The 27,507-nt window shown below is 46.5% G+C and overlaps 1 protein-coding gene across 7 annotated transcripts in view; it reads right to left on the bottom strand.

Annotated features, from left to right (window-relative positions):
- MYO9A (myosin IXA) overlaps positions 1–27,507 on the bottom strand; it is a 188,701-nt gene that overhangs the window by 12,864 nt on the left and 148,330 nt on the right. For 4 of the 7 annotated variants that reach the window (XM_063345594.1, XM_063345596.1, XM_063345598.1 and 1 more), the window contains 17 exons: positions 27,130–27,205; positions 22,305–22,448; positions 21,583–21,622; positions 20,594–20,716; positions 16,885–16,965; positions 15,845–15,955; positions 14,697–14,819; positions 13,729–13,878; positions 13,186–13,496; positions 10,584–12,233; positions 8,952–9,033; positions 8,217–8,429; positions 3,190–3,302; positions 2,612–2,769; positions 1,793–2,016; positions 1,224–1,340; positions 345–533 (listed from right to left, as the gene is read on the bottom strand). In XM_063345594.1, the coding sequence (XP_063201664.1) occupies positions 345–533; positions 1,224–1,340; positions 1,793–2,016; positions 2,612–2,769; positions 3,190–3,302; positions 8,217–8,429; positions 8,952–9,033; positions 10,584–12,233; positions 13,186–13,496; positions 13,729–13,878; positions 14,697–14,819; positions 15,845–15,955; positions 16,885–16,965; positions 20,594–20,716; positions 21,583–21,622; positions 22,305–22,448; positions 27,130–27,205 (3,905 nt within the window). The remainder of the gene's footprint in view (positions 1–344; positions 534–1,223; positions 1,341–1,792; positions 2,017–2,611; positions 2,770–3,189; positions 3,303–8,216; positions 8,430–8,951; positions 9,034–10,583; positions 12,234–13,185; positions 13,497–13,728; positions 13,879–14,696; positions 14,820–15,844; positions 15,956–16,884; positions 16,966–20,593; positions 20,717–21,582; positions 21,623–22,304; positions 22,449–27,129; positions 27,206–27,507) is intronic. The other 3 variants (XM_063345595.1, XM_063345599.1, XM_063345600.1) reach the window with 3 other exon arrangements.

Genomic DNA, 27,507 nt, shown 5'->3' with positions numbered 1-27,507 from the left:
TTTCACTTTCCCTCAAAGATTGAGCAACCCACCAAAAACAACTAAAAAAGAAGCACCAGAACCTGCCTTTCCAATCATCCACAGATGGTTGCGGCTTTGCTTTGGAGACATCATCTACATGTTGGCATTTGCCATGGCCCAGCTCAGTCCAGAAGTGAACTGGGATTTGCTGAGCCCAGTGAAACCCAACCAATGAACCGTGCTTTGCATGCTGGCTTATGCTGTCCACCTCAGCTTAAAGCAGAGAAGACGACAACAGAGGTTTCCATGTTTCTACAGAGACCACAACCCCACGGAAAGACAGTTCCCACATCTTCACGGGACTTAAGAAAAGTGCCAACTACCTTCACTGCGGTGTAGTCCAGTGGTTTGTACTCTATCATATATTCATCCAGGAAGACTTTGAAGGTATTGACCCAGACTTTGACTGGAGACTCACTCCAGTCCCTCTGCTCAAGCCTCATGGTCTTCTCCAGAATCTGCTCAAATAAGGCGTAGAGGTCCTTATAGCGGATGCTTTTCCCATCATCCATCTTTTATAGAAACAGAAGCAAAAATAAAAGCGATTTTTATACATCCCAGACTGCCTATTCTGCTCCAGCCAATTATTTCAGCCTGACTGGCTTCCAACCACTCAGGGAAAGTCCAAGTATGATTAAAAGAAGGAAAAAAGGATCATCTAATAGAAAGTTGTTTTGTGACCTCTGGCAGGGTGGCTTCCATGTGCGCAGAGCAGGAGGACATTAAGTGCCAGCTCAAGTCTTAGAGGGAACTTTTCATACAATCTGGGCAATAAAATAGCTTTTTTTGATCTCTGTGATGATACGTCACAGTGATCTTTGCTCAGATTCAGAAGTAGCAGAAGAGCAGAGCTCCACGTTGCTCAGGTGTCTCCACCACTTGCAAATTTAACATGAAGGTTTCCAGGCACTTTGGGTGGCAAATAGGAGTTTATTGACTCAGTATCATCTCCCATTTGACTGGGAGCAAGCTGTAACAAGGAGATCAGAAATCTCTGCTCAACGTACATTGAGAACTGGCTAATGAGGAAGAGTTAGTTCGAATTTACAGCTCATGGGACTGAATACAAAGGAAAAACATCCATCCCTTAGGATGAGCAGACCGGGAGTGGAAGGCTCGGCAATGTCTCCACCACCAGGAAGACCCAGAGCATCTCGTTTCTCCTGAAGGTGGAAGTTCTCACCCATCATCCAGTCACTTACCGCCAACGCCGAGGAGTAAAAGCTGAAGATGTTTTGTCGGAATTCCTTCAGTGCTTTCTTGAACACAACGTCTACCAGTGTGTCCTTTTTGCTGTCTTCATTATCCAGTTCATTCATCTGGGAAACCAAAGGGGTTTATGCACCCTTGCCCCTTTTGCTGTGGCATAGCATGTGTAAGATGAAGCAGCACTAACGAGCAGCTGCTCCACCACAGGCAGGCGATATTAATAGAGATTACAAGGCGGTTTCTCCTGCATGCAAACTAGAAACACGAGCATTTGCCCACAGCCTTCAACTCCTGCCCTCCTAGGTCACCCATTTCTGATGCCACCAGGGGCACCTCAAAGCAGTGGAAGCACTGAAGCCGTTGTGCTCGTGCAGAATGACCACATGGTGCACACACGGAGTGCCCATGTTTTCTCCCAAGCCTGCCCTGGTGCATGCTGACCACCCTTTGATTTATTATTAGTATTGCTACTGCTGCCCCCAGAATAATTTTGGCTTTATTGTCTCAGTCTGCTCTTTGAGGTCTCTGATGATTTAGCTGGAGCAGTGAGGACAGGATTTACCTTTTTCAGGAGAAACTCATCCATGCTCTTCAAGTCGCTAGCACTGGTTATGATCTGCAGCGAGTCGTTCTGCCACTGCACGGGCTCCAGAGCCACATTGCTGATCTTGACGCTGCGCTTGCGTTTCACTTTGGGAGAGGGCTCCTTGTTCTCCTTAAACTCCCGCCGGTAGATACCAGACAGCTCGGGACTCCGTGGAGGGGTCAGGTGGTGAGGACCCAGCTCTACAGGTGATAATTAAAAAGGGGGAATGAGACTGAAGAGCAGATGAAAAATAATTCTGCCACTGAACCAGGGAGATGGGCACCAGAATAAACCTGAGGAGGAGAAAAGCACCGTGTGGTACTTGCAGGAAAATTAAACATCATTTCTCCTTTGGTTATTTCCTCCGTCAAGAGGGGAAACATCTGTCCATATCCAGACAGCTGCTGGGAGGATTAGCAATACAGAATTCCTTGAGACCCATTTTGGATCCCGCCGCCTAACCTACTTGCCACTGTTTTGGGTTCACACCGTCCATGAATTCAAGAGACGTGAACCAGCATGGACGTTCAATTTGGGCATCTTTCCAACCCGTTTTCCCGCAGCAACCTCAGCTCAACCACACCATCATACACGATACTCCCATTTACAGACACCCTAACCCTACAGATAAGCCAACCATCCTTGGTTGTCTGTCTTTACCCAAGCCCCTTCATATTGGGATACGCTTGGTTGTGGCGTAAAGCCAGATTTACACTGGCTTTTCCCTCTGCTATGAAGGTGAACGCAACTTCTCTGCTCCTTACAACACGGGCACCGTGCCACCCCACCACTTACCTTCACCAAGCTGCAAGCCAGAAATCACCTCCCTGCCGGGGGCTTCTTGCTCCACATACAACTCTAGCAGCTCGGACTGGGTAGCAAGCTTCTCCCGTGGGGTCTTCTTCTCCCCTTGCTTTCCCTTCCCCCAGAACCTCATCTTGGCTCGCTGAGGCCTGGAAATAAGTCATCAAAAAAGGAACCAGCTTAACTAGGGAAATTTCCTTCTACCCAAAACTATCCCATATCTCCCAGACCTTCATGGTGTTTGAGGAGGAGTTAAATCCACACAACTTCTACCAGAGAAACCAGGTTACACATCCTCAGGAAAAGCAAGAAGCTCAGGTTTCATGCATGCAATTGGGTGGTTTGGGAGGGGACGCCTGGTCCATGTCATCAAAACTTTATTGTGATAGAAGCAGGATGCCTCTTCTAATTGGGCATGTCCACGGTTACATAGGAAAGGTGGGATGAGTAACTCGTGTGCTGGCTTTGGCTGGTGGAGTTCCAAAGGAGCCAGGGTGGTTCAGTAAGGTGATGGAGAGCAAGAAGGACACCAGAGGGACTCATCTTCCATTTCCCACCACATTGCCTACCTCCCATCCGGAGCCAGGCTCTTCTGCGCAGCCGCCAGCTTCCCGATCTCCCCCTGAGACATGGTTTTGTGCAGTTTTGTTTGGCCTTCCCCAGAGGCGAGTCGCTGCACCGTCTGTAATAATTCCAAGCAAGAAGCATTTAAAAATAAGACAGCTCTTGGGATGCCAGCTGATTATTTTTCTCCCTAGCAAAAATTAGATATTTCCTCTGTTAGATCTTTATTTCTATCTGCCTACAGGTGAAAACCTACAGTCCTGTTGAGCTAGCTACAACTAGAAAAATATTTCAATGATTCATAAAAAAGAAAGGGATTTCCCTTGCTCCAACTCTACATCGAGGTCCAACCTTCTTTCTCCTTGAGCAACTAATGATGCAAATTGGTGTGCACCAAGTGATGGGTCCTCATTGCTCAGCCCACACAACTGCTCTACCATCTTGGTCTGGGCAGCCCAGGTCTCCAACCCAGAAGAACCACGTTAGCGACGACAGTTAGCCACAAAGTGATTTGTGGTGTTCCTTGCACCAAAGGAACCTTCAACCACATGGATCTGCCGCAGCAGAGCTTCTTCCTCCAACTCTTGTTGAGGACTTTACAGAGAAGAAGACAAAAGTCTTTGTGCCAAGGACACGTCAAAATGAAACCTTTAGAAATAAGAGATTTTGCAGCTTTAATACAGAGAATCTCTGCTTTCACCACCATTTAAAATGCCCCGGGATCATTTTTAAGGATGAAATTAATTTGCAATAATTCAACCTAACGGGTTTCCATGAAATAGCCTTGTCGTATTTTTAAAAAATAGCAATTTTTATTCTTTTTTTCCAATTGCAGCTGTGATTTCAGAGTCTGACTCCTGGAGGAGACACTTTCAGCATGAGGAAAGCAGGGAATGGGGTTGTATCTGAGCTTTCGGAAGGTGATGGTCAAATATCTCCTGTAGTTTTCCCATCACGTAAATGTCTCAACTGAACACACTGTGTTCTTAAGCATTTCCTTTTCTTGTATTAGGTATATTCCAAATAAAATTATATAAAATATGGGCTGCAGGGGAGCCACATTTACCATATTTACTCTCTTTGAATGTCTTATTTTTCACCCCTGAACTAACCTCTCTACCAGCCAGGAGATGGCAGCACATAAGGCAAAACTGCCACTGGGAAAGTAAAAAACTGCCTAAACCATCCAATGGTTTCCGGTTCCTGTTGCTCTTGCAGTTAGGTGATGATCACACACAAATTGCGGATGGATACTGGGGGAAAAAAACCACCTTCAAAACCCATAAAAGTGATTTCCATCCAGCCCAAACTTACTACTTGCTTTTAAAAATGACTTATAAAAATACTTGCCCAAATTATATAGTTTTGTTCTTGAGTAATTCCAACCTTTTAATCACTTTCAGTGCTTTCATTTAAAAAAAAAAATGTATTTTGTGGGGGCATTTACTCCCTTTTTTCTATTTCAAAGCCATTTCAAGCACATTGGTAAGTGCTGGCGGTGGCAGGCAGGCTGAAGGGATCCTGGAGCAATGCAGAGCTTGCTCTGTAGGACACCACGTACACTTTCTTTTTAAAACATATACCATATCTACTGCACGAGCAGATCTAGCGTACAGCTTTTGGAGTGGAGCAAAGCAAGTGAAACCCCTAGCTCACACAGAAGACTGAGTCAAAAACTTCTGAAATGCACTTTTTAGACAAAACTGCAAGAAGGATTTTCTACCATTACTACCACCACCGCTCTCTGCTCTGCCCCAATTCTTGACCTACTGTCATTCAGCGTTTCCTCTGCTATTACAGCAACCTCTCCAGGTTTTGAACGTAAGGATTAAAAGGCATTTTTAGAGTGAGATCCTTCCATTTGAGGTACTCTTCTAAGAAGCTATGATGGAGAAGGTCCTTGGCTGGATGGAAAACCTTCTCACATGCCAAGACAAGCCTCTGCGCCAGGTAATCCCCGGCCAGGGAACACCACAAATCATCACATGCAGGCAAGTGGCAATAGCCAGGGGGTCTGGAGTTGTCCCTCGGCTGAAGAGGGGATCAAATATTTTTCCTCTGAAAGAACAACTTGTATTTCACCTGCCTGCGCTAGCAAGAGGTAACCGTGGCCAAGCGAGACGATTTGTCCCGGCAGGCAGCAGAGTTACGTGCTGCATTGAAGGGTTTCCTAAAGCGCAGTGCTCCCTCTGAATGGCTTAGGACAGGAGATCTTCTTTCATTGCTGGCTCTTCAGGCATGCTTGGGATCATCTGGTGACAGATACTTGGACTGATGTTTGTCAATTCATGGCTTTAGTATGCAGGCCAGAGAAAAATGACTGCTTCGCCTTCCAGGTCCCTCTCTCTAAGAGCCTCTGCCAAAGGAGAATGTATTCAGAAGGTATATCTGGTGTGGTTTCTCTAACCAAGGCTTTCTATTTGTCTGCTGCAGGAAAGTTCTCCAGGCTTAGGTGCAAGAAAGAAGTGGTTTTCAGATACCTTGACCACAGCCAGGAACTATTTCTCCCACTTGCCTCCCCACAAGGCAGGTTAAATCTCGGCTATTCAATAGCCAAAAAACTCAAGCAACCTTTGAAGGCTGGTCTATGTCAGGAAGCCCTTTAGCCTTAAAAGCACTTTGGAGTAACCTGTACCTTCAGCAGCCACCTTATGTACTGGTGCACTTGGGGTTCATCTCTGGCCGAAGATGCTCTTGGTCTTTGCTGCTCTGGGATACCCCAGACTCAGGCCGGGAGCATCGGTTTCTGGTGGGCCTCTACTTACCAGCTGGTGAGACACAATCATTGACTTGAGGGTCAAGAAACCAACGGGCAAAACAGGCAGTGCAGCTGGTGAGCCATCACATGCTCAACTTCACAAGGTCGCTCGTGATCTCTCTTTTGTCTATCCAGCAGCCCTCAGCCACTGAGCAGCCCATTAAAAGAAGCTTTTTTTTGGCAAGTCGTAGCTGGGGGCAGGAGCTGTATGAATAAGCTATTCACTGGCACCAAAACCAGCCCACGCATGGCGGCTGCCTGACTCGTCTTCATGCGAACATCACAAGACACAACAAATGTGTCTATGTAGATATTGACCTACTTGAGTTTGTACCCAAACCAACATGCACCACTATTGCTCTATCATAGACTGCTCCATCATCTGCAACATGCAATCGGGCTCTGCTAATAAATACGAATAAGGAGTCCCTAAATTTTGCTATTTGTGGCGATCCTGACCCACAAAAGCCACAAGCCAAAGGGCTGGCCCCAAACCTGCAATAGAGAACACAGATGGAAACACCACTCATGTTGTTGGGACATACAGACATAGGGTATTGCTGAGCACACAACTTCACGGGCAGCGTTTGCTAGAAAGCAGAACTCAACCACACAAAGAGTGAAAGTGCTGAGCACCAGTTAGAGCTAGTGATGGAGAGCAGAGGAGAAGAGGGATACAGGAGAGACGAGACACAGTTGGCACCTACTACTACTCACATGCGGTGAGAGCTGTTAAACCAGGTGAGCAGAGTCCCAGGGAGCATTTCTAAAGAGTGGGATGAGCCAAGTCCCTTCCCAAGGATGGAGATTGCCAAGCGCCTTTCACATCCCAGTGGGACAGATTTCTACGTCTAAAAAAACCCTAACGCTTTGTAAGAGGGTGGCCTCCAGGAACACAGCACGGCACTCCGGGTACGGCCCAGCCCCTTGCCCGGGGCTTTTGTCAGGCTATGTAAAATATGACAGAAAATTCTCCCTTTCCTGATCTACACGCAGGGGGATGCGCTAAGACGCAGTCAAGTGAGCTAAGTTCAGAGAGTTGCATCTTTCAATCAGGTTTTGAGTGTTCCTGGCGCAAAACCCCTGGAAATTTATCAAAAGCAACCTTAAAAATTCAGGGAATTAGTAAATCTCTGCCCCTTCCCGTGAGGAAATTATCCTGGGAAAAATTTATCCTTTATAATAAAAGCTGCTAACAGAAAAGTCCAAAAAATCCTCCTCAGCCATCTGACTTCCCTGGAAAAGCTGATTTTAGGATCGCATGAGAGGTTTGCCGGACCCACGGCAACGCTGTAGCACAAAATAAATTGCTGACTTCAGTTTTCATGCTTTTGTTCGGTTTTATACTCAGCTCCACATCCTCTGCTGGAGCAGAGGAGCCAGGCAGCTCTACGCCGTGCTCCACCCGAGCTCTCACGGCAGGAGACAATTCCTGGTGTTTATCCACACTTCTATGGGAACATCCCCACCATGTCAGGAAAAAAACATGAGTGGGTTGGAAGCCGTTGGCCTCTTCCACTCCTGAAACCTCTGGGTTTGTGATTTTCCGAAAGCAGCTTATCCAGGCGGGAGATTAAGCCTGAGATACAAATGCTCGGCAGCACAGGCTCATGCAGCACGGTGCTGCAGCCTGTGGACATCAGTCACTCTGCTTGAAAAAGCCACTAAAGACACTGTTTCTTCTTTTAAAAAAAAATACTATTTCACTCTCACTATATTTTTATTGCCCAATTTACATGTTTTTGCTTTCTCTAAGGCACTGTCTGCCAGCATTGCTCCGATAATTGAGGACTGAATAATCATCAGTACTGGGGCTAAGGATACAAAATCAAAAGTAATAAGAGGTGCAAGAGTTATATCGTTTTCTTTGTTGTCTGTTGCTTTTCGGACAATATTTGCTTTGATCTTTTCTATGGATGTGTGTAGATCATTTTTAGAGCAAAAGGATCCCAGAGGGACTTTGCTATTGAGGTTATAAACCAAACAAAAATATAGGTAGCTGTGCACCACAAGTTGCAATGCTGCAGGAAGCTATGGAGACCGTAGCCGGTATCAAATCAAGCCAGGAAACACCCCATGGCTGAGAAATACAAGTGATTTCCCCTTTTCACATCCGTTTCTGCTGTGTTCGCTGAGTTTACCCATCTCCAGCATCCTTGGAAGTGGGAGAAGAAGCGGTGGAGGGATCAGTACAGCTAAGGTTAGCAAAGAAAGGCTCCCGCCGCTCCGCTCGCTCCCTCCTTTCATTTCCCCCACCACCTTGTCAAAAATTACCATTTCGGAGTCACTGTAACAGGCCTGCCCCAGCCGGGCCACAGGCACCGCCTCGGGGTGAGGAGGTTGGTCAGAGGAGAGAAGGAACTCAAAATTGCCATCGTAATCATCTTCCTCCGTATCCCCCTCCCCATCAGCAAAAGTACCTCTAGTCAAGAAATCGGAGCGCGTCCGCGCCATGCGGGCTTTCTTTTTATGGGTCGGTCTGGGAACCTGCTTGACCAAATGATAAAACAAAACAAAACAAAAAGGGTTTTTAAAATAAAAAGGAGATTCTACTGATGTTTGGCATCATAGCGTAGCTCAAGTACAGGCTTAAGACATCTCTGAGTGACACTGCACCCCAGGGAGGGGACATGATATTATATCTAGTGCAAAAAAAACAGGACCAGAAGAAAGAAAAACCAAGACAGCATGATGAAAACGGACAATGATGGAAGTTACTCAAACGTATGTTAAACCAAACCAAGACAAGACTGTGTTGGACAGTGTTTGCCATCGGGACTGTGAGTTCTTTTTTATCCAGAGTTGCTACAAATTAATGTTATGGGGGGTTTATATTTTTAAAGAGAAGATGTGAAGGTTGCCATACTGTGACATCCCCCTTCCCTATGTCTAGCAGCCCTTGTGCTTTAGAGTTCACTTCTTTGAAGGTTTTGAGGGCAAACTGGCAGAATAAGGGTTTTATTTCACCCCTGTTCAATAAAAAGAGAAAATAAGCAAGCCACAACTTACCTCTCCTCTGCCAGACCCTGGCATCTTAAATGGCTTCCTAGCTTGTTCGCCCTTGGAAAGGCATTGATGATTTGCTTCTCTGCTGAAACACAAGAGAACAGAGATGTTTCATCTTCTCCTAAAAGCCTTCCCACCACACCAGCCCAGCTCGTGGGAGCACACAACTACCCAAGCAATCAAGACCAAATTGCAAGTTTGAGGTCCTGGGCCTTTGGAATTCTTCAGGATTTGAGTTAATACCAAAGGACAAGAAGCGAGGAAGTTCTGCCTGCCAACTCTACCCATCACGGTGGTTACGGATGGTACCTTTTCACTTCAGGATTCCCACATGTGATTGTACTGTTGCAGAATAAAAAGTAAAACACAGGGATTTTTAATATCTTTTTTTTCCTGGTGCTGGTTCTGGGCAAGAACCAGGAAAAGAAATGGAAAGAAATTTTTTCTGGGAGGAAGACTACTCTCAAATACCCACTTCGAACCCAATTCTCCAGGGCCTCCTGCAGATTTTCATATGAACTGGTTTGGAAGGAGAGCATCCTCACTTTGCATCTAACTTAGCATTAAGAACTATGCACACGTAAAGTTGCTTTTTGCTCAGCTCACTCTTTCTACCATCACTTCCGAATAAAACCCTCCCCATGCCCACGTATGGAGGATGCTGCTGCCTCTACTGGGGGGGCCAAGGGCTATTTTTTTATTGACTGGTCCTTTTCCCCATCATGTGTTTGTGGACTTAAAGAACCTGCACAAATTAAATGGGAATCTCCTCCCGTTGCAACGGCACATAAACCACAAGACCACTACACTTGGAGGTACCTGGGCTACGACAGCAAACATTCACTGGTACCTTTTGCTTTGGAAAGGGCGCAGCAGGATTTGGGCGGGTTTATGTCCTTTTTGAGCTAAATGGCCCAAAGCTCTCCAAAATTAGGCAAGGCAACGTGACAAAGTGGGAGAAAATGTTGTCCCAAGAATTTGCTGCAGTCTCCAGACCCTGTGCTGGAGCAGCCCATCATTTAAGCTTCCACTTCAGGACATTTAAGCTCCCTTCAGCTGAAGGACTACGCTAATCAGTGTAATTCTACACGTACATGTGTAGTACATATACATGTGTAATTATACATGTAAGCAATACACCGTCAAAAGCAGCTTCATACCCCAAACTCCCTCCAGACAGTTGCTGTTTTATAACCTGCAATGGTAAGATCGCCTGAATGGCTTTGCTGGCTGTGTTAATTCTACAGTAAGTAAGAAAAATCCTGACATTTTCTGCCTTATCTACTCCAATCCCCCCAAAATCCTATGCATTTTTACTTTGTCTTTTACCTTGAGAAATAAAACCCCTATCCCTGTTCAGCCAGGGTAAATGAAAACAGTGTCAACTCTCTTCTAACAGCCACGATTATCTCCCCTGGCTTACATAATGCCCATCACATAAGAGACCGAGTAATCATATTTCCAGCTCTTTTTCCTTTTCCACTGATCTCTGCCCACTCATTCCTCAAGAAACCTGTTTTCATTTTGCTAGGTGTTCTGTACAGTTTCCAGCAACAATGTTCTGACCATTTGTATAAAATGGTCTCTAGCAAAACGGAGAAAGCTACGGAGAAAGCACACCGTCTTTTTACTCACTGGAGGCCAAAGGGATTGTCTTTTGGTGTGAAGAACATAGTGCTCGCCCTCGTCTCCTCGGTAGCCTGATTGGGCATTCGGGGTTGCCGGAGGCGTTCCGTCCTTGAGAAGTGGCTACCTGGCAGGTCCCTGGGGTCCAGAGCTGGTCTGGAATGGCAGCGGGGTTCCAGTGCCAATCCCGATTGACCTTCTCTTCGCTCCATGAACATGCTGACAGGTCTGTCTTTGGAGGCACTGTGGGCTGGAGAGCTCCCCCTGGTCCCAACAGTGAGACCTTTAATGTCCACCGACGAGGTTGGAGTCACACCCATGGTGGGGCCATGCTCCCCTCTGCTCTGGGGGGACAGGATGAGGACCGACTGAGGCCGGCCGTCTGGTTTTTTGGTTGGTTTGAGGGAGGAGTCCTTCATTCTGCTGTGCTCAGCCCTCTGCAAAGCCTCCATTCTCCCTTGCTGCTCAAAGGCTTTGCGTTGTCTCTCCAGAATTTCCTTCTGCTGACGGATCTGCTCCATCATCTCCCTTTCATTTTGCAGCTGAAGCTGCTTTTGCCGTTCCTCCTTCTCCACGTTGAGCTTTTCCAATCTCTGGATGACAGAGTCTGGAGAATGAGCCTGTGTCGCAGTCGCTGTCCCACGTTCCTCCCTCTTGGTAGAGGACTTCTCCTCTGCCTCCCCTCCCAAGGCTCTGCCCTGGTTTGGCTCAGAGTCCTTCTTGACCTCAGAGAACGTAACTGTCCTCTCCTCTCTTTCCACTGCTTTGTTCCTCAGGTTATTCTCCATCAGCTTCACTTTCACATTGTCTTGTGGTGGAACGTAGAAAGTAGGTAGGTTGCTGGAAAGGAAAGTTTCTCTTGGATGCGCCTTGTATATAACATTCTGGGGGTCACGGACCACATGCTCCTTCATGGTGAGGTTATCAGGTAACTCCAAGTCGGAGGGCATCCTTCTGCAGCTGGGTAAATTGCTGTTCACATCTGCCGCACAGAAAGACTTCTGCAGATGAGTCTGGGGACTACTAGGCAAAGAGTCAGTGGAAAACGTCTGCGCATCTTGCTCGTCTAAAACTAAGGAAACAAATTTATTACTTGGGGTATCTTCACAGCTTAACATCTCAAAGCTCCCTTGAGAGCTTTCACTCTCCGGGGTTCCCTGAGGGGAATGAAGTGCTTCGGATACAACCTCGGTAGACCACCGCCGCTCTTCTGAAGGTGACAGCCCACCGGTGGACCGGACCTTGAGCAGCTCCAAGCTAAATTTTGCCTGTTCCAGCTCACGCATCCTCCGGCTTTCTCTTTTTGCACGAACCACTTTTTTCTGGTTGAGATCCTCCAGCGACTTGGGTCTCTCTCTCACAACGACCTCCTCTTCAGTGTCCATCCCACTCTGGCTACTGGCTCTCTCGTGTCTTTTGTACAATGGATTTGCAGAAGTATCCAGTGGGTCGATGTGATTCACCCGATTGTTCTCCATCAGCAATTTACGTTCCTCTATAGCTCTCACACGCTCTTCAAACGAGCCATCCTCCCACTTAGATGGGTCAGAGCCCTTAATTTCCAAAGCATCATCTGCCTCCAGTCCATCCTCTTCTCTAACTGACAGGCCATTCTCCAGCTGCATCACTTTTAATCGCTGCTCTTTCAAAGCTCTAAACCTGCAAGAAAGCAGAAAAACAGCATATTTCACCCCCGTGCCCACTCATGTCCCTTCAAGGCCCTGCACTGGTGGCATCTCATCACCACCATCATCATCACCATCACCATCACCTCACCACCATCTCAACCCTCCTTGCACATCTGATGCAAGACAATGTGAGTGCACGTTCAGTTTTCAACCTTCTCCTCTTATGCCATCTCTGCTACTCAAGGACTGCCCCAACGCACCTGAAAGCTCCCCTCGCGCTGACAGCAGCAACTCCAGCCTCCATCCCTGGTCTAGCTCATTTGTAAACTGACGGAGCCAGAAGATCTTAACCCATGGCACCCTCTCGGCTTCTCCATCTTCACCATCCTGCCTGGGCTGCCTCTGGTACAGCTAGCAGGGACTTGTGCCCCGCGCCAAGAGCTCTTTGCAGCTCCCAACCCTCCACCCTACGTCAAGGTGCTCCACACCTTGCAGGCAGCACCTCCGGAGAAAGAACCAAGATCTGCCCCGCGGCCAGCAAGCCAAGGCATGGCTGGAAGCCCTCTCCCCTTCACAGCGGCTGGCTCCAGTATCTCCTGTCCCTGCGAGACAGCACAGCAACTAGAACGGCGAGGCAATCTGAGTTAAAAATAGACTACTTAAACTGGTGCTGCTGCCAAGGGGGAAAAAAAACCTCGCGAGTATTTATGGCCTTGGCTTTCCACTGCCTACGTGCTCCAACCTGAAATAGGCCCTGCTTATTCTAGGAGTAGGATGTGCAGCTAAATAAACTCCTTTGTTAGAAAGCATGGACAAATGAAGGACCAGGGCAGGTTGGGACAGGGTCAGGGATCCCACGAAGGGACACTCTGTAAAAGTCACCACAGTCTAAGCAGTGCCTGAATTCACATCATCCGCCTCCCTTCCCAGTCAGCATCATCAGAAAAAACGTTTTCTTTTTTAACCAAGGCCGATGGCGTTACCTTTGTCGGGCTAAATATCCTCTGCAAGCTGCTTGCAAGCAGATGACTTTGCTCCTGCTGGCTGTGTACAACTGCTTCGCACGGTGTCCTCGCCAGGCTGCCTGGATGCTGGTGGCCGCGTCGTGCCGCCGTTTGGCGTACTCCCGCCAGCAGCTCTGGATGAGATGGGCTGCGAACTGCATCTGCAGGAACCTCCGCCTCTCCACAAAGCCACGCCAGTGGGTCTGGAGAACGACGGCGGCTTTGCCAAGGACGAGAGGGTCCGTGGATGGTTCGCCTTGCTTTCGGCTCTGGTAACTACGCCAAAATCTCTGCAAACACAGCAGGCAGTTCCTTGTAATGGGTGTTGCATGAAGATGGGAGAGCATCCACCTTCATGGAACCCCTCCAGCTCTGTCTCCCCCATTCCAAACTTATTATGGCACTAGGAGTCAAATTTTGATTGTAAGCGCCTTCCTTGGAGACGACCTGATTTTACCCATCAGCGGTATCTGTAGGACTTGAGGATTGTAATTTGCAACGAAATCAGGCACCATCACCTACCTGTATGATCACTGCCGCTTGCCTTAAGCTGAGGAACTGCCTCCTGCAGAGCATGCTGCGGAACCAGCGCTGCAGCAGCATGATGCGGCGCAGCACCTCCTGATGGAGCAGGTCCTGCAGAAGCTGCCGCTCCCGCTCCTTCACGAAAACCTGGCCAAAAAAACCCAAAAAACCTACTAGCATGGAAAGCTCCCACCATCACAAGACAAATCATAGAATCATAGAATGATTTGGGTCAGAAGGGACCTTAAAGTTCATCCAGTTCCAACCCCCTGCCCTGGGCAGGGACACCTCCCACCAGCCCAGGTTGTTCCAAGCCCCGTCCAACCTGCCCTTGAACACCTCCAGGGATGGGGCAGCCACAGCTTCTCTGGGCAACCTGGGCCAGGGGCTCACCACCCTCACAGCAAAGAATTTCTTCCTAGTATCTAATCTAAGTCTTCCTTCTTTCAGTTTAAAACCATTACCCCTTGTCCTACGGCTCCACTCCCTGATCAAGAGTCCCTCTCCAGCATTCCTGTAGGCCCCCCCTTTAATGCTACTGGTTTCCACGTCCTGGGTGCCCAGAAGAAAGTTCAGCTGCTGATTTCAGTTAAGCCACCTCTAACAGGTTTCTGCAGTTTCATCTCCAGCCTGCGACTGTCCAAGCTCCGAATTACAAGCTCTGCTTTCCCTTCGGGGGAGGCAAAATGGTCAAGCCATGTCTACACACAGACACAGTTTTTTGAAGGCTGCCTCCTTACAACCAGACCTGGGCCACAGTTTAACACAAAGCCACAATATTTCTTGCTATTTTGCATTAACATTATTCAAAGCTTTGTTTAAACCATTGGCTTCTAGCAAACAGAAGAAAAATAGCTTCATTAATTAAAAGCATATATAAAGATGTTAATTTATCATTACAGAAATGCAGGCAAATGTTGTATCTCTATCTTAAACATAAGTCTGAGCTGAGGACAAACATTTACCATTGTTCTTCCAACTTGGTAATTGTCTGGATCGAGTTTTATTTTCCGGAAGAAATCATGGATATTGTGCTTAGACGGGCTGATTCCTTGTGGCAGAAGGACGTGGAAATGGTTGACAAAATCCTGAGGAAAAAAAAAAACAACAAGATTTGATTAGATGGGTCCTGCTGTGTTCCTTTCTTCCATAAATAACGGATTTGCTCCACAGGCCACATGAAACAGGATCTATTGAGCGAGCAGAAGGAGAGATAGCATTTTACAGACTGGGGAACGCCAAGTTTCCTCCACCACTTGTGGTTTGACGGGAAAGACATCAAAGCAGGGACTCAGCAACGTTCAAACATCTTTCAGCGTGGGAGGAGAGGTTCTGCAGAACCCACGGGGTCATCTCGAGCAAAAAATGCTCCAAATCCTCAGCACAGGCCACTACAGAAGGGGGTTACCAGCATCTGCAACACATCTCTGAGATGTTCCATCGGTTACTGCTGTGAGGACTCAAAGAGCGGAGAAGGTGCGAGGGGAGAGATCCTCCCAAGTGTGGTTGGGATCCATGCTCAAGACAAAAAAAGCACTGAGCAGTTTTCCTTTTCTAAACAGCTGCCGCACAGGACACGACATCTGGCCCAAGGCAGCTGCCAGCAGGAAACAAATCAGCACCAGCAAAGCATGAAAGGACTGACATGTGTGCAAAACCTGGCAAAAACACAGAAAAGAAGAAAACAGGAAAAGCTGGATAACTCCAGAACGGTTTAGAGGATGCCAATCACCCTCCCGATGGGATATAGCCAGCACCACCGGGACGGGGCGAATGCCATTCCCAGGTGATTTCAAAACACGGAAGAGTGCATGCAAATTGGATACCTCTTTTTGAAAGAAGGAAGTTCATATTACAAAAAAATGCTGCTTTTGTTCAAAACCCATGATGTTATCTGCAGAGGGGTCGTAGCCTTCACCTAGGTCTAGACCAGCTTGCCAGAAACCAGCAGCGCAGCAGGGGACCGCTCCATGCCAGACGTCAGCCCATTACACCCACTGCCTTGCACGAGCTATAAATTCATTACTTTGTTAAAACAAATGAGCTAGCAACGTTCAGGCAACTAGGATAACGACGCTAAAGGTGGCAGAAGACTGAAAACATTTTCCCCAACCTGGAAGGAGTATTTGCAGCTGTATCCCGACTGGCGAATGCGAACGGTCTCCAGCATCCCCGTGTACCGCAGCTGCCTGAGCACCAGGCTGTCGTTGAAGCGCAGGGGCAGCTGGAAGAGGAAAAACAGGGCAATGATAAGCGAGTATTTCCTTTAACTGAAGCTTTTAAGCGCACGGATGGGTAAACGGATTCAGCAGATGTAGCACATCTGCATGACATGCACGTTGGCCACGATGCGATGGGAGGGAGGGAACGCGGGTCCCCAGGAACCAAGCTGAATCCTGTTTGCTTCCAAGCAGCCATCAGATGGAGACTTTCAAATAGCTAGATATATAAAGATATAAAGATATAAAGATATAAAGATATAAAGATGGTTTTTTTGGTGCCCCTGAACTGAGTAAGACCCCCCAGGGGCACAGCTAATGGGGGAGACTGTGAGCAACTACATAATCTCCTAGGCATAAAGCTTCGTCTTTAAATGTCTGGGTAAAACTCCAAAGGATTAATCCACAAGCGAGCATCGCTACTGCAACCTTCATTTTAAACTGAGGGTCCTCAGCCCATGAGACACATCAGTCCTTAAAGCCAAATTCCAAAAATATGATGCGTTACTGGGTCAGTTTGAATAACATGGCTTATTCTAAAAGTATCCGCTTTCACCTATGAAAACTTTATTTTAAAGAAGCTTCAGGGCTCAGTAACAGCACAAGCGAATTCACGGCTCTGTAAATCTCTATTATGGGTGGCAGGAGCTTCAGAGGACTCAAATTCATTTATTAAAACCAATATATTTCTCATATAAATTAAAACCATATATTTTTCATATACATGTTTCTACAATTACAAGAAGAGCCAGTGCAGTTTACCAAGAGCAACACCCCCAAGTGATACCATCCACGCTTCCCATTGCTCACGTACAAATATCTTCTAGATCCAGCTTGATTTGGGCGTTTCTTTTCTTTTTAACCCCCTATAAAAATTTCGAAAACATTTCCAAGATGCTTTCTAGCAGCGCCGCTTTCACAGGATGGGATTTACCTTTTCAGCATTGGATCGAATGCACTTGACAAAATAAGGTTCTGCTTGGCCAAGGGTCTCCATCAGCTTGTTGAGCGATGCCTGCAAGAGAGAAGACATCTTCGGTTGGGAAATGGAGAAGAAACCACGACGAATAATGAAAATCCAAGCGTTTAAATCAGAAAACCAAAAAAAAATTGGAATAAATGATAAGCAAACCAGGCAAACAGGAACTTGTTCCCCAGAATGAGTGTTTTGGACCAAGAACTGGGCTGGTTTTGTCTTTCACCCAACAAACTCGCTAGAGATAAATACAATGCTGGGTTGTATTTTGAGATCCCCGGTTTGACCTTTTCACTTCTGGAGCCCAAAATCACACCTTGCTTGGCACCAACAAGCCTTTTCTAGATGTGAGCGGGAGCTCCAAGACAAGTATTTACATCTTCCACCAAAATATCAATGATGTTTTTTAAATACTAATACAATTTTCCTTCATCAAAAGCGACTCCGCACAGCATTTATTCCTGATTCTTAATTGTCAAAAATTCATTACTGGCCTAAAAATGAATTTTCTTAATGAGGGCTTTGCAAAGGGAAGACCTGGAATTTGCGGTGATTTTTGACGCCTGTGAACCCTAAACACTTCATAGCTTGTTTCATGCTATGAATATGGAATGGCCAGGAGAACGCTGGCATATTCCTGGCCATATCCCTCTGCTGAAATGCACAGTTGTGATCACTGAGAATCGAGGGTTTTCCAGGTTCCCATTCTGTATTTCCCCTTATTTCTGCATCATTATTAAAAGTCTGGCCCATAAAAATGAATTTATACTGGCATCATCGTTACGCCCAACTGCTTCAGCAGGACGTCACACCGAGTTATTCCTCCACCTCACAAATCTTTGACTCTTTAGCGATGAAGCACAAGCTCTTTGAATAAAACCATGCTGAAAATGCGAGCAAGCTGAGTCAGGCTGGGGCTGGCCAGGCTCCTCGACTGCATTTTTATTGCTGTTCCCTATAAATAATTTGAATATCTCTAATTGCCAAGCACCTTAGTGACATGGTATTAGTAACGTGCACCAGAGTTCATTACTCCTGAATTTTACAGCGCTTCAAACTCTGTTGTGTAAAAGATATTCTGTTGCATATTTAGTATAGACAAAGTTATAAATTTTTGAATATATGTGTTAATAAAACAGTGTGATACTAAAAAGAAGCATTTTGCCTAATGATCTGCTTCCAGGAAGCCTTTTCTTCTCCTTCTGATCATTTTAAAGACATCTTTATAGGAAGCCTTTCATGTTTAGAAAAATGTATCTGCATCCAGGATCTGGGGAAGAGCGAGGGATGGATCCCACGCACGTGCGACGCAGCTGCGTCACACGTATATTAACTGCATGCAAATGTCCCCGTTGTTCCCAGCCCGGGGAGCAGCGGGAACGCCATGACGCAGCAGATCTCTGCTGGCATGCTCCTGGTTTTCTTAAAAGTAGGCTGAAGTCACTCTTTTTTAAAAAAAAAAGAAAGAAAAAAAAAAGTCTATTAGGAGATATGGATCAGCAAGGATGCTGCAGCATCCCACCGTGTCCCTCATCGGGCTGGTGGGAGGGAAGGGAGACACATGGGATGCAGCCCCCTTCCCAAAAAGCCCTGCTGAAATCACAGCAAGAAAAGCAGTCCCGGCACTGGGAATTGTGGAAATTGGGTGGTACAGCGACCGCCAGCCCCATAGGAGAGGGTATTTCCATTCCATCAGCAGCCAGCTGTATCCCGCGCGTGGCAGATGGTGCAGGCACTCTCTGCCATCTGGCGCAAGCTCTGGTCATCGGGAATCCGTAAAGGACAGGCGAGGTCCCCGGATTAACCTCCTACCCTGCTCCTTGAACCCTCTGCCTGCAAAACTTTCCAGCCACCTGCTCTTTTGCCACCTGTGTTTGGTCTTTCAGGGTGTGATGAACAGTTTCAGCATCACCCCACGCTAGATGGGGCAGCATCTTTTTCTCTAGGGTACCAGCAGCACACGCAGGGGAAAAGGGAAGGCTGTAAATCCCCAGTTTAGGTACCAGTGGTCTAGTTTTCAACTGGGAAAGCCATCGCTGCTCTTACTGCCTCCTCTAACGCAGCTTTTTCACCTACAGATTACTGTAAGTATAGGCATGGTTAAAATCAATAGGAGACAGAGCAGCTGCAAAGCCGACGTTCGGGCATTAGCCACAAGGCAGCGTTTATCAGCAAAAAAAAAAAAACCCACTCAAACCCCGAGATAGGAAACATTTTTGTTTCCTGCATGTGACCCAGTTCCATGCGCCACAATTTTATTAGCCTGCTCTTGATGAGATCTGTCTGGCTTGCACCAAGGCTGCTCTCTCGAGAAAATGCTTCTCTCTTACGAGTGTTAAACGAAATTAGGGCTGGAGTGCCCGGCATTTGTCTAGGAGGGGAAGCAGGCAGTCAGGCCAGAGCTGCCTCCGACTTAAATATGGTTTTATTCATTGACACAAAAAAAGGGTGGGTTGTAGACGCAGCTCCTATGTTGTCAAATCACTGCCTGGGAACACCAGAAAGCGTAAGGGAAAGGTATTTGAACGATCTGCTTTGCTGCACAGGGGTAGGGGGGAAACTTCACGGCATTTAGTGGTCTTTCATTTGTATGTGCTGTAAAAATGTATATAAAAATCTCAGTCACGCACCCCGAGGCTTTTCCGAGTTTTGTTTGAAGGATGAATAGGTTTCGGGAAGGCATATCACTCCAAGACATCCCTGTTTCAACCCCCCCATGGTATTGTATGAATTAAACTCTGCGTATTTTAAAGAGCATACCGTTAGACTAGACTAACCTTAATGTATGTATCTCTCTCTCTCTACAGAAGCGCATTCTGCAAGTTATATATACATAGGTTTATATACATATATATATGTGTGTGTGTGCGTTTATAGACTTAATTACTTTATCTATCCAGATCTACGCATGGAGACTTTCTAAAAACGACTTGCACCTCAAAAAAACAAAATAAAATTAGAAGTCCAAACCAAGCCAGACTTGCTTAGAAACCGAATTTTTAACTGAAAAGCTGCTTTCTAATATTACCACCTGCTTGTGCATGTGTCTTGTGGCAGGTTCCAAGCCCTGATGCGCATATTGGAGGATTATTTTCGCTGCAGCTATTCCTAGGGATGGCTGGCTGGCGCACAGCGCCGACGACACAACAAATGCTGTTATCGATCCCTCCTCTGCCTGCCTGGAGGTGGCGCAGCAATATTTTGACCTTTCTGTCCCTATTAAAATTCACATTCTGGCTGACTTGAAAACAGATTGAACTGCAGATGCTGAATGCAAGTGAAAAGACTGTAAAGATGTCATTTTGGGATTTTGTGGTTTCTCGATTCAGCGGAGAAAGCGCCAGGACGCGACGGCTTGGAAAGCGAGATACCAGAGGACGGCGATGCACCAACAGCTCTGCAGCCCATCCTCACATCCCATCTTGCTCCATTGCATCATGCCCCACGATATCCACCCTTGCTCTTGTTTCTCTCCATTTACACCCTTTAGATAGCCGCAGAGTGTCTCCCGGCTTACCCAAGCCACGTCCTCAGCTGAATTCATGTCCTAAGCGGTGGCAAGGATGGGACAAGACTGTGCCTGCCAGTGTCCTCCAAGGCACCCTGGGGACCCCGGAGCAGGTATTTGCTTTTAATTCACCTCTCTGTACCAAAGGCAAAGGATTACCTGGAACTGGGCGCTGATGCTGGGCGGTTTTTTCTTCTTATGGAGATGGAGGAGAGATTTGGTAATGCGATCGTGCAGCGTCAGGTTGGTGAGGTGCTTGAGGGACTTCACATCCAGCATGTGCTGCGGAAGAGAAAGACTCTGTTTGTTCTTGATAAATGTAAGGATTATTAGATTTTATCACCATACTATGTGCTATATCCCTCTTTATACCCTCTGCAGGGCTTCCTTAGGGTGTCCACCCTACTTAATCTCAATGGAAAACACCGAGGGACGGCTTGAAATGTAGCTCTGCTCTGATCTGGCTGGAGCCAGATCCCCCAGATCATGTTCCTCCGAGGACTTGCCCAGGGCATCTTTGACCACAAGAAATTTGGCTCCTCTACCCACTAAGGGCTCCAGACAAACTATTCACTGTTGATTAGCAGTTCATCAATTAACTGTATCTGTGCCTCTCCAGATGCAACGTGCACACAGAGAGGAGTAAAAGCAAAGTTTGCTCCTCTTTGTCCTCCGTTCCCAACCACCGACACAGCACCGGCAAGGAAGACAGCAAGCATTATTCTTCTAGATACAACAGATCTCTTGGCATCTCTTAAAACATAGTAAATGCAGCCAAGTTGGAGGGAAATTGAGTATTAGACAAGCCTGTTGTTTATCAGGTACCAGCCCTCTTGCACAGCCTACTCACTCGTTTTAGTTTAGAGATTTAATTATTGAATTTCTCCAGTATGTACGTACTCCTTCCCTGGAGTAGGAAAAAAGAGCCAGAGCAGGTCCAAGAAAGGAGGATGCAAGCACTAATATAGCACTCTCCCAGCACAAATCAGGGCTGAAACCCTTTGCTTTTATATAAATTAAAGAGCCCTGAACGGAGCCGAGTTGACCAAGGTCTTGATCTAGATACAAGTGGTCTTCCCTCACCTCATCACTGTACCTACAGTCTTAACCCACGGACCGGCAAGGTAAAAATGCTGCTTCTCGCTCACCTTTGGGAGGTTGGGTTTGGCTTTGAAGTTCTTATTTCGCCTGGGGAGATAATAAATGGCTCAGGTTAATCCACACGTGCAATTGCAGAATGTAGGAGTTTATGAAACAAGCCCGTCCCAAACCCCTTCAGCAGCTGCTTCCTACAACCTGCACTGAAATTGGGGCTGCTTCTGCACCCTGCAAACCAGTTTTACAAATTTAGTGGCAGAGGTTTGAGAGGAAGGTATTCAATTAAAGGGAATTGTTACACTGGAAATGATGGGGATGCCAGTAATTTGGGTAGAGCGAGGGAGCAGCGTCGCGACACAACTGACCACCCTCCAGCTTTCTCATACCCTACGTTAACTCCAGCCACCCCAGCATGTTCTCTCAACCTTCTGATGAGGCTGCAGTGTGAATCATCGACATCATTTCCCCACCTAATATGTAATGGAAACTTTTGATATCGCGCTAAAAAATGTGACTGCATTACATCGCTGTCATATCTTGAGACTGGTTTGACCGGCAGACTCGTTCCTTCTCTCTCTTCCCCACGTCTGTCATTACAAATAAATCAGACGTGTAAAACATACTGGGGTCGCTTTGACCCAACTATGAAATGTCTCCAAGTCTACTTGAAACCCTGATTATTTTTTATTCTGGCTATTTACATTTCTCTAACTACCCATACTGCTCTTTATGCTCCAGGAATAAAGCCACAATCCCTTCCTTGTATACTGACATGAGGATGCCGTGGGCCCTCTCCAGCAGCTTGCTGTTGGTCGTGTTGACGAATATCCCGTCTTTGTCTAGGAAGGCGCCAGGGCTGGTGAGCCTGCTGTGCCGCATCCCCATCCGGCCGTTCCAGCCAACCGCGTAGGCATCGCTGCAACACCAAACACCCCACAATGTTAGGAAAATATGAAAAAAAAATGGTTCTGTGACAAAATAAAAAATGAGATCATAAAATAATCCATCGGTAGAAAGTGAGAGTCACCAATTTATTCTTTTCACTGTTCATTCACTCCTGTGGGATGAGTTCATGACGCCAGACACCACACAAAGCGACTGGCTAATTTAGCACCTTTCAAAAATCAAATACTCATAAAAGGATCAAACTGTCAGTAGGAGAGTAACAGCTCCCAGTTCTCCCAGTCGGAAGGCTTGGGTCTGCAGATGCCCCAGTGGTCCAAAGGATACAAGACTATAACCTCTGCCGTCAGCCTTGCCACCATTAATAGTCACAACTTCAGATGATGCTGGTGCTGACTCTGTCTTCTCTAATTCATGCAATCATTTCATTAGGAAAAGAAAAAGCAAATATTATTTGCAATAAAGGAATTATTTGCCACAAAGGATGCCAGCCCAGCTGGACTGATGGGTCAGCCCAGAATCACTCACTGGTACCGGACTACAAATCACTCGCCCGATTTGGTCCTCTGCGCTGTGGAGCAGCGCTGCTTTGGTCACCAGAAACGCTCTCCTGGCTGCAGAAGGACTGAAGGGAAGGGTGGGAGGAACCAAAATCCCCCCTTGGAGGAAGAGAAATGGGTACGCAACAAAACTTCACATCAGGGCAAATATTTCCCAGAGTTGAGGAGCCTTCCTATGGTGTCTGGGGTTATGCAAAGCCCCTCCTGGGCTGCACCCAACTGCAATACTTTTGGTTTGGTGGTGGGGCTTTGGTGGTTTGTTTGTATTTTTTTAATTTTAAATTCTCTATCCGCCTTGCAGAAACCTTCCTATGAAATAAAACTGATCTAAGGAAGAATGTGGGGTTTGCAAGCCCTCCTGAGCTATCTTAGCCAGAAGGAAAAGGAATAGGAGGAGGCTCAATGCAGCACCAGTCTTCTGGTCATGGGGATGCCGAAGGACATGGTGGTTTAAGTGGCGCCTCCGGCACCGGTCACTTCTGAGGTCTAGCAACAAACCAGCCCTTTGCCTTACAGTCTTGATTTGGAGGAAGGGCAAATACCAAGTGCCACATGGAAATTAAAAAATAAAGCATGTAAAGTCGTTCATTCAGCCAGCTCAAAGCCTTGGAGCCAGAGCCTTGGAGCAACGTGGCGCTGGAGTGCAAGTCTCCTTGCTGCCTCGCCGCAGTGCTTTTCAAATTCCTTCCTAGCCCCATTAAATCAGCATTTTGACACGAACCACTGTTAAAAGTAAGGATGAATCACAACAAAGTAAACGCCTGCCTGAGCACTCCAGGACCTGCTTTCTTTAAGCAGCCCATTCCATTCAAGGAAGGCCAACGAGAAACTTTAATATCCAGGTGATCTCTCCAGTCCATCTTCTTTCTCTTTACAGCTAAGGTCCCGTCCATCAAAAACCTCCTATTTGCAGGAGGAAAAAAAAAAAAATCACTGGTTAATGGGTACCACTAAACCTCAATGGCCACTTTCGGGATCTACAACCCATCATTAACCCTGGCTGACCTCAATGCACTCTCAGGCTTGAGATCAGCTGTAGATATATGGACTCTGAACAGGACTAGGGAACCAAAAACCCTAGAAATTCCCATGTGGTTTTAAAAAAAAAAAATAAGAAAAAAAAAAAGAGATAAAACAACAGCTGTGTTTATTATGGACACTTTAGGATGGATACATGTATATGGCAACCAACACACCTGTATTGTACTTGGGAGGTCAATCATCTCACCAAGCCCTACCAACAGTTTCAAGACAGACTGATCAACACCTGCTTTCCTGCATGCTGCTTAGACATCGCTGCACATAAAACAGTTTCATCAATGAACATAAACCAGCAGGAAAACAGACAGCCCAAGCGCTTTTGGTTAGCGATGGCATGGCTTTCATTACTCGACGGCCGGTGAAGGCACTTCCAAGGCACGCCAGCTTCCCAAGGCTCTGCTGAAGCCTGGCTTCCCCCCCAGCATGTGCAAACCACCCATCCGCTTTCTTCTGAGATCAGAGGAGAGCGCTTGGCTCACTAAACCCTCCGCAGTGACTTCCTGCGTGATGTCATGCCTCAAATTTGCTTTTAGAAGTAAGCCCCGGGCTATCCTGTGGGTTGGATGTACAACGCAGACTTATCAGTGACCGCATGATCATGAGACGGCTTTGAAAGCAAATTCCTATTTAATTTAGCTCCGTAAGTCACTTGCCGGACTATCTGCTGGAAAGCTGTTAAAGTAAATCTCTCTTCTAGACATGTTACCTTCACCCCTCTATTTACCCCTTCTTGCTCTACCAGCGCAATTTAACTGAAATACCAGCATTTATGAAGCATGATATGACTCTTCAGGTCAAAATTATCCACAGTGAAAGGTATCAAAATCACCTGCCTACTCCAGAAGCGCAGGATGGATTTCAGAGATCTTACGAGAGACCCGGTTTGTGCTTTCAGAAGGAAGTGGCACAGATGACATTTGGGGGCCCGTCACTGGTGATGCCCAAGAGGAGCAAAGATAATGGACCGGGCTGCTGAAGCATCACACCAGGAGGAACACAGGAGTTAGGGCAACTTCAAAAGTACATTTTCTGCAAATTTATCAGTAAAGGGAATAAACTGTCTGTCCTGATCCTGTTGTTAGGATGCAACTGCTGAGGATGATGGAAGGAAGACACAGTAGTTGCTGCCTTTGATCCTGTCTGTTTAAGGCAACTTGTCTGCTCTGCTGGCTTGGGTTAAGCCAAATAAATAGAGTTGACCACAGACCGAACTCCACAGTAAACAAATACATCCCCCTCCTTGCCTGGGACAGGAGGAGCTTCCCTGCGTTTACAACGGCCCCTCACTAAGATAATTGAGATGTTTTGGGCTATGAAAATGCCAGCACCCAAGCTGCTGCACTGACATGCCTCTGAAGCTCGAGCTGTATGGTCAAGAAGTGCCCCATCCCACTTCACAGCTGTTCTTCACATATCAACATCAGATTTGAAGGCTTGCTAGAGAAACTGCAGAACTACTCTTATCTACACGTGAAGATCTCCACAGGGACAAAGTTTCACATTACATCACATTTAGGGAAACCTGCACAACCAGAGATGCTAGAAACAGTGAACGTCACACCTCTGGAGACACCAACCTTCTCTGCCTAATGTTACCATGTACCTACTATCGTCGTAACCCAACAGATTACAGCCGTAGCAGCATGAGGAGAAAGAAAAGGAGGGGTGGGAAAGACTGATGTGAAGACAACCAGGGTTGCATCACGTTCTCATGATAGGGTGAGATTGCTGGCACAAGCTGGATTTCTGCCCAAACTTGAGAAGTGGCACAAATTTATGAATTCAGTCCAACAATTTTATGGAAATCACATCCTCTCTTGACTACTGAAAATAAGCCAACTTGTAATGATATAAGACTCTCAAAGGGAAGAAATCCAGGGCAAGAGGAATATTCTAGTCTTGATTGCACTCAGAGGGCACATGGTGAACAAAGCCAGACAATAAAAACCACTTCTGTTCCCCTAGGAAAAAAAAAAAGAAACAACGTGTGCCTAATTTCTGTCTTGGACATTTGGTATTTAAGCCAGGAAAAAATTAGGTTTAATAATATATTTGGAGGACATTTTATTTTCTGTGGAAGGGAAGCCCACTGAGACGCAAGGACCATCACAGGGGATTTGATGGACGTGTTTCAGACAGAGTCCTTTCACCTTGTTTTAGACTTGTGAAACTCAGCAGCCATGAAGTTACACCTAGACGTCTGCAGCTCCAAGCAATCATTTTAGGAGCTGAGGGTGCTCTGATCATATCTTTCCCCAGCACACACACATCTGCTCAGAGGGAAGCAGAAAGGCACTACACCCCTTTAGAGGTGGCATTTGGATAATCAGGTATCTGCAGAGGGATCACACAAGAGCAGCTGGAGAAAAGGAGGGTCAGCACCCACATTTCCCTTTGAAATGAAGACATTTTGTTTCACGAGCAACTTAATTCTGAAATGGATTTGGAAAACCTTTTGCAGAAGAGGCATAGATCTGCACCTCAAAGGGTAGACCCGACTCTCAAACAAAAAGCTCTCATTAAGGAGTTGCTCGAATGGCCAGAGCCTTCAAGGAAGGATTAAAAAAATAAAACTGCACATAAAAACTGCAAAAAATTGCAAAAATTAACCTTTTTGAAGTTAACATGCTTCTTTCCCTCAAAAGCAAGCAAACATTTGACAAGGTACCATCTCAAGCCCCATAACTTCCCAGGTCCTTCACACTCAGCAGTGCCCAGAGTCACCATCACACGGCTTGTGTGCAGTTCTGCACCCAAACACACCACTGGGTTTTTCACTCCAGAAAAATCTTCACTAAATTTTTATTTCCTTGATATTAGCACATTTGTTAATTTTTTTTGCAAGCTTCTTACCACCTGGTACACCACACCGCCTACAATTGCTGCCTTTTGAGGGAGGAAAGTTGCTTTCCCTGCCTGCCGTTAAGTCAGGTAAAGATATTTAGATATGATCACATAGCAGAGAAAGAACGAAGAGAAAACAAAATTAATAAGCAAGCTGGAAGAAACATTAATACAGTCATTTATAACAACAGCGAGCGCTCTCCCATGCCACATTTCCTTGCCCTGCCAACATAAAAACAAGAGACTTACCGCTGGGTCCTCTCGTTTATGGTATTGACTCCCTGGAGATCTGAGAGCGGAGTCCGCGGGCTCTTCCGAGTAATACCTAGAGCAGCACATAAAAAAAAAGATGTTTCTGCCTGGCTCTGCACCAAAAGGCAATTAGCACAGCCATAACTTAGCATTGACTACAGCGAGGAGGAGCATGGACGTGTCATAGCACATGCTGGGCATACAAGGGTGCCAAGGATGCTGACATACCCATCGTCTACGAAGTTCTACCTCTCTGCCACAGAGTCATCACCCTTATGATTAATGCTGTTTGCTCAAGCCTACTAATTCCCCTCCCACACATGCACGTTGTGTTAGGGACACGTTGTCCCAGCTAGTAAATAATCGGTGTGAAGA

The sequence above is a fragment of the Chroicocephalus ridibundus genome, chromosome 9 (assembly GCF_963924245.1).
Source record: "Chroicocephalus ridibundus chromosome 9, bChrRid1.1, whole genome shotgun sequence".
NCBI classification, from domain to species: domain Eukaryota; kingdom Metazoa; phylum Chordata; class Aves; order Charadriiformes; family Laridae; genus Chroicocephalus; species Chroicocephalus ridibundus.
This window is presented reverse-complemented; position numbering and strand designations above follow the sequence as displayed.